The 16,102-nt window shown below is 36.8% G+C and overlaps 1 protein-coding gene across 1 annotated transcript in view; it reads right to left on the reverse strand.

Annotated features, from left to right (window-relative positions):
- Hmga2 (high mobility group AT-hook 2) overlaps window positions 1-16,102 on the reverse strand; it is a 120,449-nt gene that overhangs the window by 95,864 nt on the left and 8,483 nt on the right. The window contains exon 3 of the mRNA XM_078053206.1: window positions 10,099-10,149. Within this exon, the coding sequence (XP_077909332.1) occupies window positions 10,099-10,149 (51 nt within the window). The remainder of the gene's footprint in view (window positions 1-10,098; window positions 10,150-16,102) is intronic.

Raw genomic sequence — 16,102 nt, forward strand, 5'->3', positions numbered from 1 at the left:
CTGAGAATCGAACCCAGTGCCTCACGCATGCTAGGCCAGCATGCTACCACTTGAGCCACAACCCCAGCCCTGTGCCTATGAAGTGATCTCAATGAACCTCCACTAAAATCAGTGATTTAATAGCCAAGCAAATTATATATTAGACAAAGTAACTATTTCTTGTTTATAAAGTTAGGGATTTTAAATGGTTTTATGTAGCTCACCAATTGTCTAAGCAGGATGGAAAGCATAAATTCCAAAATCTGGCTGATTCACTGATACATTTTAATACCAACCCACACCCCAAAAAAGTAGGCTACCCCCCTGGAGGAAAGGCGTTACTAAATTAAAAAAAAAAAAATACAGAATCCACCACTGTCTTGGTGTGACCATCAGGAAACGAGCATTCTGTAATTGGCAAATCTAAACAGAATGCCATTAAACTCTGTACCATTGCAATGAAGGGAATTGCAGGGGGTGAATCAGGGTTGGGAATAACATCATCTCCAACCAATACATATGGGAAATTTTGGGTCCAATGATAAAAATTAAAAATGGTGGGAAATTGAAGGATTTAATCAAGTTCTACTTACTCCTAAAAGAGCAATTTAAGATGTAGTAAAAACAAACACAGGAAAATGAAAATGTTATAGCTGACAACATTATCACATGACCTTTTTACCCTCTCTTTGAAACTCCTAAGGCTGCACCTTCAGTGTCACCAATGTCCCTCCTCTGGAGAATGGAAGACCACAGAGATGGCATGTTCCTACCTTCCAACTCCACTCCAGATCTGAGAGTGGACCTATGAGTTGGAGTGCTTCACCACATTTCCATCACAGGAGCTGGGGGTTGTGGCTCAGCTGTCGAGCCCTTGCTTAGCATGTGTGAGGCCCTGGGTTCAATCCTCAGCCCCATATAAAAATAAATAAAATAAAGGTATTGTGTCCAACTACAATTAAAAAAAATAAATTTAAAAATTCCCATTACATAACTAAAGGAACATTAAAGTTGGACTAGCTCAAAGATTAATGCCAAGAAAAAAAAAAAAAAAAAAGATAGGGGCTCAGACCCGTAATAAGGAAATTGTGCACTAGGATCAGATTTTGACACAAAGTGGGTAGCATACATCTTCTCTGACATTAGAGTCATTTGGAACAGGGAATGAAAAGACTGCAAGACAAATGGGATTTTGTAAAACAATACCAGCTATAATCTTATGATTCCATGTTCCTCGGTTATTCTTTCACCTTTCCGGGCTGCAGTGCTTCCTGTTATGGGGTGCTGCAAATATGTGGGTCATCTGGCAACTTGGCAAACCTGCCCTTCCCTCTTGGAAATGTGAATACTCAAAATGAAAGGTCACATGGCATTGCTACCTATGTTATTCCAACTGTAGAGCACTTATTGCTGTGGTGACATAAGACTCAGATCAGGTCATAGGTTTATGTTTTCCCCAATGAAGCCCAGTGATACCTGGAATGCTTCAAAATGCCCTTGGAAGAAGCCAAAGGAACACGATGTGTTACTGATTTTCTCCTATTCTTTATTATTCACATTAGTTGTAAAAATTAAGAGTAAGGAAATGGAATAACATGGATTTTTGCCCTTTCCGCCCCCCCCCCCCACACCAATGAGAAACAACTGTAGAAAATTATTTTGTGACATTTGGCCAACAAAGCTCTCTTGTGTTTTTCTGATGATCCAAAGCTGTGACCAAAATTCTTTTAAGGTACAGCACTAGAGCCTATTTTGGAGAGCAGAATGCTATTTCCAGAAGTGAGGGAATGGAAACATTAATCAAGGGCAGGGCATTCAAAGTCTCTATTGGGCCTGGGCGATAGTGGCTAGCAGTTACTTCTCAAGTGGGGAGGCTTAAGCTGTAATTCAAAGTCACTGCAAACACTGCTTTGATGTCTACAGGTTGTGCTTATATATTTATGATAGCTCAGATGATCAGTTTTTTGTTTTTCTTTTTTAAAGCCAAAGAATGGGATGCAAATCCACAGTTACTACTGGAAAACAAAAATTCAAAGACCACACTTCACCTACACTAAAGAAAAAGTGTCACTTAGCCACTCCACTTACCAGGCACTGCAGTGTACCTATAACTACTGACACCAATGACTATGACCTATTGTGTGCTTGCTACTTGTTGAATAAGGTTTTTTGACAGCTTCTCATATAATTCTTCAAAACAATCCTATGAGTCAAGAACTGCGATCACCCTCTGTCTTGCACATGGGAAACTGGGGCTGGTGACAATGACCAACTTGCCTTAAATTGATACCTGAACCCAGGTAGTCTAAGCTCTTAGTTACTTTACTGAATTCCCTTCTACATCCTCACAGCTGAGGCAAGAAGATAAATATGCCACCGTTCAGAAATATTAAGGTATACAATTAAGTTGTTTTAAGACCTATTGAGTTTAAAATGATTGAACAAACATAAATTATAAGACCAACATATGTCAAATCACAGCTCAATAGAATTACCCTTGTCCTCCTGATGCCCCTTTCCCCTTTCTTCTTTGAGACTCTGAAAATTTGATACTTGGCTTTTTAAGTCTGTCTTCACTAGATAAAATTTGACCAATTATTTTTTTTTAAATCAGACCTGTATACATTTGATATTAGCTTGAATATTTGCTGTGATGACAAGGACAGAATGCAACCCAGGCCCACATCACATCACTAATTCACACATGACCTGTATATAGGCAAATTCAAATAAGGGTGTAGATACAAAGTATTCAAGGATTTGTAAAAGAATCCTATGGTTGGACTGTGAAATTCTAAAGAGCTCAGAATACTTGAACACTATAGTTAAATTTAGCCTCAGAATATCTGAAGCATGAAATAGTAACCTACCTGCCAGGCTTCAGGGTATTCTTTCAGGGTTCCCAGACCCTGATTTCCCCAAAGGAAGTCCCCACCTATTGTGCTGGCTTTGACATCCCCAGGAACTAGCACAACAGACTTAGTAACAGACTTAGTGCAGTTCTTCTAAATTTGAATGTGGGTAAAAAAAATTCTCTGGGTCAAGTGTAATCTGCAGTCATTCATCAATATTAATGAAACATAAAAGAGAGACTTTCGTTTACTATAGCATCCTGAAGAAAAAATTCTTCTTACCTAACTTATAAAATCATATTTACTATAAGAATGAATAAATAAGGTGTGAAAAACAAAACTTCAATGTCTTGTCTGCGTTCAATTATTCCTGAGGACAGGGTTTGTGTGCAGCACATCAACAATTTGAAAACCTGATGTTGGTTTCCTTCCCACCAAGCCTTTTACCAGAGCTGACCCCCTGTTCCTGCCCTGCTCCCCATCTGGTGGAGGCTCTAATGAGCAGCCAAGTGGCCAAAGGGCAGGCAGCAGGGGAAACAGCAAAGGAGGAGCCAAGAGGCTCCATCATCTGCACACTCCAGGCAGTCCCTGGATGATAGAGCTGGTTGTAGCAATAAAGGATTTTATGTTTTACAACCGTAAATGCTGACAGCCTTTAGTTATAGACAGAATGTTCTGTCAGGTACCTAAAAGAAAAGGCATGGATAAATTTGTCCAAGAGAATTTAGCTTACACAACACAGAGATCCTCGTTTCAATCTGGAGAAGAGGCAGTAGGTTTGATTTAATCCAATCAGATTAAAATATTTTTCAAAAATGTTGAAATATATATGTCAGATCTTGAAGAATTTAGAATCAAGGATTTCTTGATTAAAAACAACTCCATTCTTAAGAACAGAACAAAAATATTCTCTTGGAATATGAAGTAATAATAGTTTTGCCTATTTACCTAGCCAAAACAAACAAAAAAAGTGGCACATTAACTTTATTTACATATAATACAGGTATTCTAATCTTTTAGACATATTTACTTCCATCCATAAATACTTGAATTTGGGTGAATGCAGATAAATATGGTATGTGAGTATGGATAATACACTGTATAAGAATCTAATATTTATATACAAGCTTTTTATTTTATATGATCATTCATATATAAGACCATTTATTTTTGCATGAAATGATCACTGAATTCCATAATATCTGTCCATTTTATTAAAATGAAGCTGAGATGACCTACTTAGTAGAGATTCTATAGATCTAATATCATATTTAGAGACAGGACATTTATCTGAGCTATCTCCTATCTAGAATTCAACATTCTACCACGAGTGGGAGTGGGAGGAAAGCCCGTCCTTCCCTGATTAAAGTTTAATAAGATCACCAGTCTACAATGGTACTGTAGCCACCCCTTGGAATGGCTGACCTTGTGATCAATGTTTTTATAATTCCAAATGGTCTGGGTCTAACAAAGATTGGTCACACCACACTGAATTGGATTACCGAGTGGGGCAGATTATCAATCTCTTTTCTGAAAATCTCTTTTAACAGAATAATTAAAAATAGCCTTCCAATATTAAAAGCAGTGAAAAGATTAATCTTGAATCAACATTTTAATGACCAAATCCAATTCTTGCTTTCTGGATATGACTTATTAGTGTTTTCATATTTAATCTTGTGATTTTAAATAAGTATTTTAGTAAATTTTGCAGTAAGTTACTAAAATAAAACAAGTAAGACACTTTTCCCCACCGTGGTCTTTTAGGGTTTGGAAAGCACTGATTTTTATCACAAAATATTGTAAAGAAAGGGATAGCTTCAGAAAATATTACTCTCCAACTCTGAATGTATTATATGCATCAGAAAATTTATATTTTAATTACTGAACATATATACAAAATCTGTGCACTTTAAAGAGAGCATCTACAATTTTATAAAGCATGCTAATTTACAAATTTCTGGGGGGCATGGGTTTCTCCTTCACACACTGAATTAGCAGACAGTTTTTGATGTTATATTAAAGTCATTTTTTCCCCTCTGACTCCATTACAAAGTTAGAATCATCTGCAATCTGCATTACTGGGTATCTCTTTCTAAACACTGATATTAAATTTCAGTTTAAACAAGAGAAGTGTTAAATTACAAATGGCTAAAAGTTTTTTTTAAAAGCAACAAACATCTGTAAGAGGAAAAGCAATGGAAATGAAAACCTAATGCTTTAGCTTTAACATTAGATTCCAGGTTCTTTAATATACGAATGCTTGGGAACCGTGGAAGAAAATCACAGTTTTAATCATTCTGGTTAGAGTAGATTTTATTCTGATTTAGCTCCTCCTTCTTGATACTCAATTCATCATAGAGATTTCTAGATTCTCACAAAGTTAGAAACACAAAAGCCCTGGTTACCTATCTAGAGACCTTAGATGTTTAATTAGCAAATTAAATTACATCCCTTGCCTCTGTATCCACAAGTATTTTTTAATAAAAGAAAGACCACTGTGCTCCAACACCCACAAAAAAGAGGTGGGATGGAAAGGCATATTTTAAACTAAACATACTGCACACACCCCATTACCAAATAAAGATAAGCAGCAGCACAAGAAAACAGCTGGAATTCTTACTAACTTCCTAGTGATCAATTGAAGTTAATTGGTCCTTGGGTCAACTTGTAGGTCAATCTCAGAATTTCCAGAATAACTTTTATTTTTCTTTTAAAATATATTAATTCATATTTGAGACTATTCTCCTTCTGTTGTTAATTTCCTTTCTTAAAAAAATATTCTGAAAACAAAACAACACCTAAAGTGCTGACTGTTCTCACTGATGTATTCTTCATTATCTGGTTCTTGCTTTTTTTTTTTTTTCTTTCTTCCAGCTTTGGTTGTTCACTGACATCTGGATAAAGCATTGCATAGATGAAGTTAACATCTTTATTATCTCATTGTATCCTTGGGTCTTAGTTCCACTCTAAAACTTTCTCCAAATAATTTCGATCACTAAACTAGCCATGTGATGAGCTTCCTTTTCCAGGCAAAAATGGAGAAATGCAAATATTACATAAATGCAGTTGGCAGCAAGACTGGCTAATGGAATCCCACAGAGCTTCTACAGAGAACCAGCACATCTCCATTTGTACATAATGAGGCAAACAGTAGAAATACTACTTTTCAAATTAAACAAGACATGCCCCAAATCCTTCACTGTTAGAAGAAAGGCATATAAACTGTAACACACAAATTTCCCCTATGCAAACAGACTTCAAATGTGCTTTAATATCATTTGTAAGCAATCTTAAACTTGATAATATTCAGCATAGGTACATGGAAGGCATAATAATACCATAAAGGAAACTTGGTTAGTTTGACATGTCATTTCACTGTATGTGGAACTACTGGTGGCTGTAAGTAAGGAGGGCTTAGGCAACAACTAATATCAACATGAAACTGTACAGAGGAATTAATCATAATTTCTATCATTTATTGAGCACTATATGCTGTACCCTTGATTAAGACTTTTGCCGGCACCCTCTCACAAGAATTTAATCCTTACAAGAATTTTATGAGACGTGTACATTTGGCAGATGAGGAAACCAGACCTTTTAAAAGGTCATGTAATTTGCTCAAGATTACACAGTTAGCCAACTGATAGGTCAGAATTTAAACCCAAGCCATCTGAAGTCAGATCCTGAGCTCCTAACTATATATTTTTAAAAAATTAGTCTCTATCTGATATCAAGGTGTGAAATCAAATTCTGCTGGGGTTAAGGAGACATAAGGAAGTAAACAGAAGAAGTGTGCTTAACCTGCTTCCTGGATCACTGGATTAGCCAATGCTCCAGCCCCTCCAGAAGCAAGATTGATGTCAGTTTCTCTCCTATACCTACATATTTCTACTTACTCAGCTTTTGATTAAACTCCCAGCTACCAATCCTAATTATATCAGATGAGGGTAACAGTGCAGATACTTTTTTCCAGACCTGTTACATGAATCTCTGAGAGTTATAGGATGTGGTTTTAAAAGCAAAAGTACTTTAAAACAAAACAATCCACAAGAATAAAAGGGAACCATCTGGCTTCTAAACCATATACATAGTAAATCCAGTCAGTTCAAAAATAAATCTCCAACTCAAGGAAATCAGTGAATGACACTGTTGGAAAGAACTTAACTTACTATAAAGTACAAGCCTGTTTCCTATGGAAATCGCAATGATTTGTTTCTTCAGTGCAAGCTTTCCAGCAAAGAATGCCACTGAACGGCATGCCTGGCTGTGACTGGTTCCCCAGTCACCAACAGAAGATATACAAGCAAAGAGGAAACATGTTGTCTAGAAAAAATACACAATTTCCTTTTATTTCCCCTTCTAAGTAGAACAGCTCTTCTTGGGGGGACCAAATCAGGGACTTGTAACAATTCATCACACAAAATTTTCCATTCTCACAGCCAGCAAATATTGGAAACCAGGACAATCAATGAGGATGCCCGGCTCTTCCCAGAAAGACCAGGTGGACATCTCCTCTGGGCTTCTTCCAGCTTGAAGATCAGATGCCTGAAATCCAGGTTCCTCCCAGATAAGCAAGAACCCCACTAAGAAAAAAATGTAGAGACCCTTTAATCTTGCTGTATGCTTTACTCTGGCTTGGCAGAAACATTAGCTGGGTGAGGATGAGTGATGGGAAACAAAGGCATAAAGATAGTTAGGTGTAAGCTAGAGGACTGTGAGGTTCTAGGGCAGGTTGCAATTCATTCACTCGCCAGTTGTGGAGCCATGGAAGACTGCAGAGAAGAGCAGTTTTTGTGATTTCAAACTTTGCAGGTTAATTGGAGAATATTATGGAATAGCCCAAAGGCAGAAGAAATGAAATGCAGAGTTAAGAGGCCCCACTCGATTGTGAAGTATTTGCCTGGTCAACTTCCTTTTGTGTATGTGTTGTGCATGGGCATTTGTGTGTGTGTGTGTGTGTGTGTCTGTGTGTGTGTGTTTTGGGGGATTGAACCTCCCATATGCTAGGCAAACCCTGTACCACTGAGCCACACACATACCCAGCTCCATGCTAACTTTTATTTTAGTTTAGCTTAGACATGTTAATCCTGCGACTTCAAAGAGCTCACCTATTGTCTATCATGTTGCCTCTTGAAACAAGTCTTTCATAGTCATCAGTTCAATAGCATAGGATATCTTTTCAAAGTTCTGATGCTTAGAAAAGAGCATACCTGTGTTTTATGTTTTCCACTAACAACTTAATGAACAGTACACTCACTAGAGTATAATAGAAATAGTACTTTTTGACTTCTGAGATGATGTCAAAAAAGGCCTTGTAATTTCTTCTTGGTTACCAGAACACTTTTTCTAGGAACTCTGCATACAGATAAGAAGACTGACTTCCCAGAGACTGCCTAGCTGGAGAGTCCATGTATGCATGTTCTACTCCTAGACATGCCCAGATTTCTGGTCAATCAAAAGCACCACACCTATCAATGAAGAAGTCTCCAAATTCCAGATCCAAAAGTATTGGAGTCGTCTCCTGATGCTTAAGTCCTCCCAGCTGAGGCCCCAGACATTCTGGAGCAGGGACAAGACTTTCTGCTGTTCCCTGTCCATATTCTTAACCAAAAGAATCCAGGAGCATAAGAAAATAGTTGCTTTTTTACACTATTGTTTTGGAGCCGTTTATTAAGCAGTAACAGGTAACTGGAACCACATGTACAGCAAGAGAGATGATAAACCAACCCCCTGGTTACAGAATCCACACTTGCAATGTGATACTTAGTTCTGGGTGATATATTTCAAAAGATTAAAAAACAAAGCACTTGAAAAAAGAATAACAAGAATGTTCCTTTATGGAGAAAAATAATGAAAGATTTGGAGATCCTTAAATCAAAAAAAGAGAACAAGTGTTTGAAGAGCTAGCATCAGGGAAAGTGAAAACAATTGCTCTGTATATTTTCACTGAGGAGACCTGGAGACAGTGGGCAGAAGTCACAGGGAGTCAAATGGAAGACTCTAATTTAGACTCTCATAAGACTTTCCGGGAAGGAAGGGACAGCCTTGAGAGACAGTGAGTTCTCTGACATTAGAGGTGATAGGGCAAGGGCTGGATGATCACCACATGCTAGTTAGTTTTGGAGAAAATTCATGTATGAACAGCAGGCTGAATGAAAAGCACTTACATTAAGGTTACACTGTGACACTGAGATGTTTTTAATCTAAAGATCATCCCCCTTTCCTTGTGCTAAGAAATCTAATCCCAACACATGTGGAACAGGAAAAAAAAAAAAGCCAAGATGAATCAATTAAATGAAAGGCAATACCAAAGTGTAAATAGAAAGTGATGCAGAACTCAAGAGTAGAAGGGAATGGCAAAATAACAGGAAAACATAATCTAGGATAGTAGGAAACTTTAAAAAAAGGTAGAACATGGAGAATAAACCAGGGGCAGGGAAGAGGAAAGCCAAGGATCCCATTACAGAAAATACTCGGTACAGAGGCGGCCTTCACCCTCTTGAGAAATGGCTTGGGTTAATGTTAGGACTCGTTCTGTCTATCAGTGGGCAAGACAGATCAGAAGTCCCTGGGTCATGTGAGATCAAGGTTCAAATGGTAAAATGAGCAACCACTAATTTTCTGGCCTCAAAATTCACAGCCTGTATGTGCCTGTGGGGTCCAGCAAGCTTGCATGGATGCGACTGTCTTTAAGGTCAGTATGTAGACAACGTCCACTAAGGAAAGTAAACAAACAAACAAACAAAAACATAAAACAAACAAAAAAAAACCCGGAAATTCAGCCCTTGTTTTCTAACAGAGACATTATGAAAAAGAAAACACAGATCACCTAGAAAATGATATATGTCCAAAACAAAGCATAAAATCAAAAAAATAAAATATTCAAATTATCTCATACACATTTCATCTGAATTTTATCACCATTTGTAATCAACTCCCAAGGTTTCGTAATACCTTCAACCCTCCTTACTCAACCCACTGAACAAGTCTTCCCATTGTTACTTTATGTGAAGGAAGAATGGAAATTCCTTTGATGTTGATAAGACATAGAAAAAGGAGTCCCCTTCAGGAAAGGAAAGTGTTTGGAGTAAAAACCCTGGAGCCTAAACATAAGCAGTGATAATCTGTCCTTGCCTTAACCCTTTCAAAGATGTAACACTCCAGGAATTAAAAATACATATAACCCTTGAAATACAACTAATATATTCATTTTTAAATTTTTTTTTTCTTTACAATAATCAAACAGAAAATATATCTTATCACTCACCCATTTCCTGGGTCTGCCTCTTGGCCGTTTTTCTCCAGTGGCTTCTGCTTTCTGCAAAATGAAAAAGGAAGTTATGTAGTTTCCTACCTGACATTATTTGTAAGTACTCCATGAATAGACACATTTCAAAGAAAAGTGTTCTGGATTGCAGATGAGGTACTGAGAGTGTTTTAACAACCTTTTTCCTTTAAGGTTCATCTTTTATATTTTTCAGTACATTCTCCTTCCCTGCATGATGCAAAAAGGTATCTATGCAAATCCTTACCATTAAAAACTTCTCTGGAGTGATCTCTTCTGAAATGCATAAAAATCCTTTTGTAAAAATCTATATTGCTTTTATTTCTGTTCAAAAAAAAGTGAAATATTCCCACATTCCATAATTACATGAATTAGTATTTTAGAAATGAACATTCCTTAAATGGTCAAGATTTGCTTTCCACGTAACAACTAAAGTTATGAAAATTTCTACTGACATATTGATTTAAATTTACAAAGCACTTGTATCTATGCTGCTAGCGCAAAGCAAGTCTAAACGTAAAAAAGAATACATAAGCATTCTAGTTCAAAATAATAAACATCTGCCCACTTCTATGGGGTTGATTTCCTGTTTCTGGCCCAAAATAATCACCTGTCAATCAGTTCACCTAAAGCAGAGGGGGGGAGGGTAGAAGCTGGTAGAGATCATCCATATTTGCCCCTAAGATGGAAACTTAGGACGAATGACTAAAAATAACAGTTAAACATATACATTCCAAAATAACTTAAAAGATACATTATTAATAATTCCACACTCAAAGCTGACATGAATATTATTTCCAATTATCTTCAGAGTTTGTTTCATTGCCTTTTCTTCACAGATCTTTTCCAGTATTGCTTATTGGTTTTCTTTTTTCTCTTTTTTATTTTCACTGTTTTGATGTGAATTTTAACATTATTTATAAAGTAATTAGTCTTTTCGTTTTTGTCATCCCCTACTCTAATTCCCAAGCACACCAAGATAGTACACACATACACAGCACGTCACATCTACAAAAACATGTGCTTATACTTTTCAGGATAAAGAAAACTTAGTACATGTTGCTCTCTGTATGAGAATGATCCTAAGGCTAACTCCACATAAAACTACAGACAATCTGAGCCAGGACACCTTGTTTTCCATTTTACTTTTGCTATGTAGCTGAGCAGCCAGTGGATACTTGGTACTGTTATACTAAAATGAGATATTTTGACTGTCGACTGCCAAATCAAACTTACCTCTTTCTCTCTTCAATTTGCCTAATAAAAATAGAAGGTTAATAGTTGATAGATAGATAGATAGATAGATGGCATTACTATTCAGCAGGTCCACTGATTGATCCAAACTCCATGTGACTGTAATGTTACCTCACATTTTTGGAGTATTTAAGTTACTCCAGGCATTGACTAAATCAGTCACATAGTTTACTTTAACCCTCACAGCAGCCTTCTATGAAGGCAAGAAATTAAGCCTTAGATTAGGTAACTTACTTAAGGTCATACAGGAAGTTGTTAAGTGGCATACCTATTCTACTGACTCCAAAGATGGTGCTCCTACCCTCTTAACAATGCCACCTCCCCTTAGTACACAGGACCTGCTAGTAGAGAAAATATTTTGGAAACTAAAATTGTCATTGATTCAGCTCATTTTTCAGAACAAAAAGAAATCTGGTGGCTTTTAGGAGCTCTCTCTGTCTAATTTGGGCTCTGAATTGTTTATTACTTCTGAATGGCTCCACAAAGGAATCATTACTGTTGGGGACCCCGGCATTGCATGGCTTAAATTCAGTGGAAGCCAGGCGTACCCGGTGAATCACACTGCCTTTCAGGGTGGTGTCTTATGGAGAAGGGAGGTGTCCTGAGACACAGACCATATTTTGGTAAGCTTAGATTTAAATCCCTTTTCTGCCACATTATCTTTATGACTTTGGGCAGGTCCCTGAAAACCTTAATTTGAATTCACCTGTAAAACGGTGATGTTGTCTCCCAGAGGAGACATGGAGGTACCTGGAAGTGCCCACCATAAACAACGTACTCATAAATGTTCTTTCATTCCTAACAAGACGGAACCCTTAAAGGGAAGACTTTTTTTTTCAAGTTTATCTGCTATACAGAAGATTAAGTCAATACAAATATTCCATTACACCCACCTGTTCCCTTTAGCAGAAAGCTTTTAAAAAACCCTTTAGTACATAGAGAGTCATAGGAGTGCCAAATTCCCTGGTACAGAAGCAGCATTTGATTTAATCTTTGGAAGCAACTATAAGATTGCAATTTTCCCAGTAGTAAATTACACAAGCATAGAAGATAGAAATCCTGTTTAATGGAAATGGCTAGTGAGTGGGGTTGGGGTAGGGAGGGATGGCTATTGACCTTAAAGTTAACGGTGCTCTACTAGGCCTTTCTGTGTAGTTTTTATGTTTCAGGGGCCATGATGTGATCCGGGTATATCTGAAATCTCCTGAAGAGAAGAGTTTTTCTCCTAAAAGGGTTTCACTGCATTGCCAAGTCAGAGAAAACAAATATCTCAAAGAGAGAGAAAGTCCTTGCAAATAAGATGACTTTTAATTGAGCATCTCATTTACAAAAAGCCTATTGAGAAATAAAATTCATACCATTAACTAAAAGGCAAAATATCATGATTATCACTTGGACTTGTTAAAAGCAAACTTGCTCCTTGGCCACACAGGCCAGTGTTATATGTAAACTGAAACCCTCTTCTGAGACTACATCTAGAAGAAACACATTAGCTGTGCTGTGTGCCCTCAATCTGGGAGGTTCTCATTGTTCTTTAAAACCCACATTATTTAATGATTCTAATCAAACTCCACCAAGGCTGCAAAATGAGTTAGGTTGTAAACCTGCACAGATTCAGGAGTTTTGCATGTTGAAAAGTACTGGCTTTAACATTGTTTTCCTGTGTTTAATGCTCTCCAGGATATTGCTTTTCAAACAAGACAAACAAAACGTTCAGGGGACTTGTTTTAATATGTCAACATACACAATACTGCAGAAGTAGCTATTTGGTTTTCCTTACTGGAATAGTTTGGTTCTATACTCCAAAAGCTTGTATAAGTAAGTCACAACTAGTTCCAAGTACTTCCTGCTTATATAGACAAAGGGAGCGACAGTAGGGATTCTCCACTTGGAAAAAAGAAAAATTGTTTTTATCAGCACTATTATGCTAGTATTCACAACTATCTATCATTAAAAGTGCTTCTTCCTCCTTGATTTTCTTTATTTATATTTTTATTTCTTTGTTAAAGTTTATATATAGAAATATAAACTTCATTTTATATTTAATGTTGAATAGGAATTTGTACAATGGGAAATGTATTTCTTTCTCTAAGAAGTTCTGATGCTCTAGGCTCTTACATTTTCAAAAAATGGTAATTAAGGGCTGGGGCTGTAGCTCGGTGGTAGAGTGCTTGCCTTGCACGTGTGAGGCACTAGGTTCAATCCTCAGTACCACATTTAAAAAAAAATAAAGATTTAAAAAATGACAATTTTTTTAAAAAAAGGTAATTAAAAAAGGAAATTCAAGCCGTGCACAGAAGTGCACACCTGTAATTCCAGTGACTCAGAAAGCTGAGTTAGGAGGATCAGAAATTTCAGGCTAGCCTGGGCAACTTAGCAAAATCTCATCTCAAAATGAAAAATCAAAAGGTCAGGAAATATAAATCAGTGGTAAAGTACCCCTGGGTTCAATCCCCAGTACTGCAAAAAAATAAAAAATAAATAAAGAAAAATAAAAGAAAAGCAAATATTGCTCTTGAATTTGAAAACAGTACAGTACTTGGTGTTAGAGCCTAGCTTAGAAGAAATGTTCACTATGTATTTGAGGAAGGAAGGGAGGGGAAATGAATGAGGGGAGGGGAAGGGAGAGGCATTGTGTTTATATATGTTTTATTTTCTTCTTACCATCAAAATTCTGGAGCTTGGCAAGATTGCAGATATCATTTCTTAAAGTACTCTCATTTAATAAATAAGAAAACTTCTGGATGCACTAATCTCCAAATTCCCTGTGGGCTAGAAGTCTGTGGGTATCAGTGGTAGAAGGCACACATTTCCAATCCCTTTATGAGCTTGTAGAGTGGCTCTCCAAAAGCTTCTCACAACTTAACTTTCGAACTGCATTTTAGCTCACTGGAGATAAGAGAAATCTACCTTGTAGCAGTCAGTTTATAAAATATTTGACAGTTCACAGTGGTGGAAAGGATATAAGCTTTGGAATTAGTTGCATTTAAACCCAGTTTTTTCCATTAGAGATGTCACAGTTTACAACCACGAACCACAGTCTGTCATTGGTAGAATGGAGACCACAACAACTAATAAAGAGATTAAAAGAACTAAGATAAACAGTATGTAAAGTACCTGAAAAAGCTATGGCATTTGGTGGGTACTCAAATGTAATGTCTTCTTTGCTCTCCTCTTGTTTTAGAATGTTGCCCTTTAAAAGAATACCTAGCAATCCTGAAAGTCTCCGCAGTGTTTTTCTGGGGACAATTTCACTTTAGTAGGCCAGCCATTACTTCTGATTTTCCACCTCATACAAGATGAAGCAACCTGCCCACATTTGTAAAGTAGTGGAACCGAGACCCAGTTGAATGTCAAGGCAGTAAGGGTCTATTCTTCCTGAAGATATTCCTGTATGAAACTAAATTGCCATGGGCAAATTTTAAAAAACAAAAGGAAACCTTCTAGGGTGAAAATCAAATGAGTAGCCAAAAGTAACATATTTTCAATATTCCTATAAAGACATGGACAAGCACAGTGATCAGGAAGCAAGAAAATAATTCATTTCTAACTTCAGGGACTAATTTAGACAAATATCAATTTTTTGCAATTATAAATGCTCCCATCATGTTTTATCTACACTGTGATGAATGACACATGGAAGTCAGAATTTCCTACTCCAAATACATCAGTGCATCTGCACAGGAAAAAAAAACCCAAAACTATAAAATATGTGGGTGGGGGGGTTCCTTATTTTGTTTTCATGTATTCTGACTTTTTAAAGACCAAGACCTGCATAGACCTAAGAGTATACAAAGTTGACTAATCAAAGTCTAGAAAATCAATTGCTCACTTAAAAAAACAGAAACAGTGTAAATCAATGTGCACTGGCATCAAAATCAACTGGACTAATCAATCAGAAAAAGCATTGAGTAAATTCTCATTTTGCCATTTTGATAGTCTAGCTCCATTGGTTTCCCCATTTTAAAGGATCACTCATTTTACTCTTGAAAAGATGTTACAATTTGCTCTCAAAATATATTTTGCAGTAGGAAGTAAAAGTGAATTCCATCATTCATTGTTCTTCATGCTTATTTCACCCAAGGAAGCCCTCATTGTCAACTCTGTCATTATTTCACACACATTTACAAACACTAACTTAAAATCAAGGCCAAAAATGGCAGGAAAAGTTATTATATAATCTTCCCTCTACCTCTTCTGTAATGAGAACTGATACAAGAGTTCACAGGGGTTACCTTCTGAGCAAACCATTTCCTCCTTTCTCCTAAAGAAAAGAGAATGACTGCACTATGACTCACTAAATTCAAATAGTATACGCCATTCAAAATTGTTTAGTGTATTAAATGAATATAAAGTCAAGCAACAGAATAAAATAAAGTCAGTTCCCCATTCATCTTTTTCACTTGGTTGGCAGAACCAAGATTCATTAATGAAAAACTCAAGCATCTAGGACAAGGAAATTCAGTTTCTACCCTTGTGCCAAGCTATGTGGTTCTAAGATGAGCTCTGGAAACTGCAGGAAGTCAACTAACAAGACAAGACAGGCTGGAAAGATTCAACTGGCATAAAATGCTCTTCAGCATCCAACTGTTCTCAAGAAAGAACTGAAATGCAGGGGAATGCCAATCTGGTATATTCGGTCTCCTTAGCAAAATGATCTGTTGAGACCTCAAGATAAAAATTAGCCAGGGATGTAAGTCAGCCAAAAAAAAAAAAAGGAGTTTTGATAAAA

Source organism: Ictidomys tridecemlineatus, chromosome 6 (genome assembly GCF_052094955.1).
Source record: "Ictidomys tridecemlineatus isolate mIctTri1 chromosome 6, mIctTri1.hap1, whole genome shotgun sequence".
Lineage (NCBI taxonomy): Eukaryota > Metazoa > Chordata > Mammalia > Rodentia > Sciuridae > Ictidomys > Ictidomys tridecemlineatus.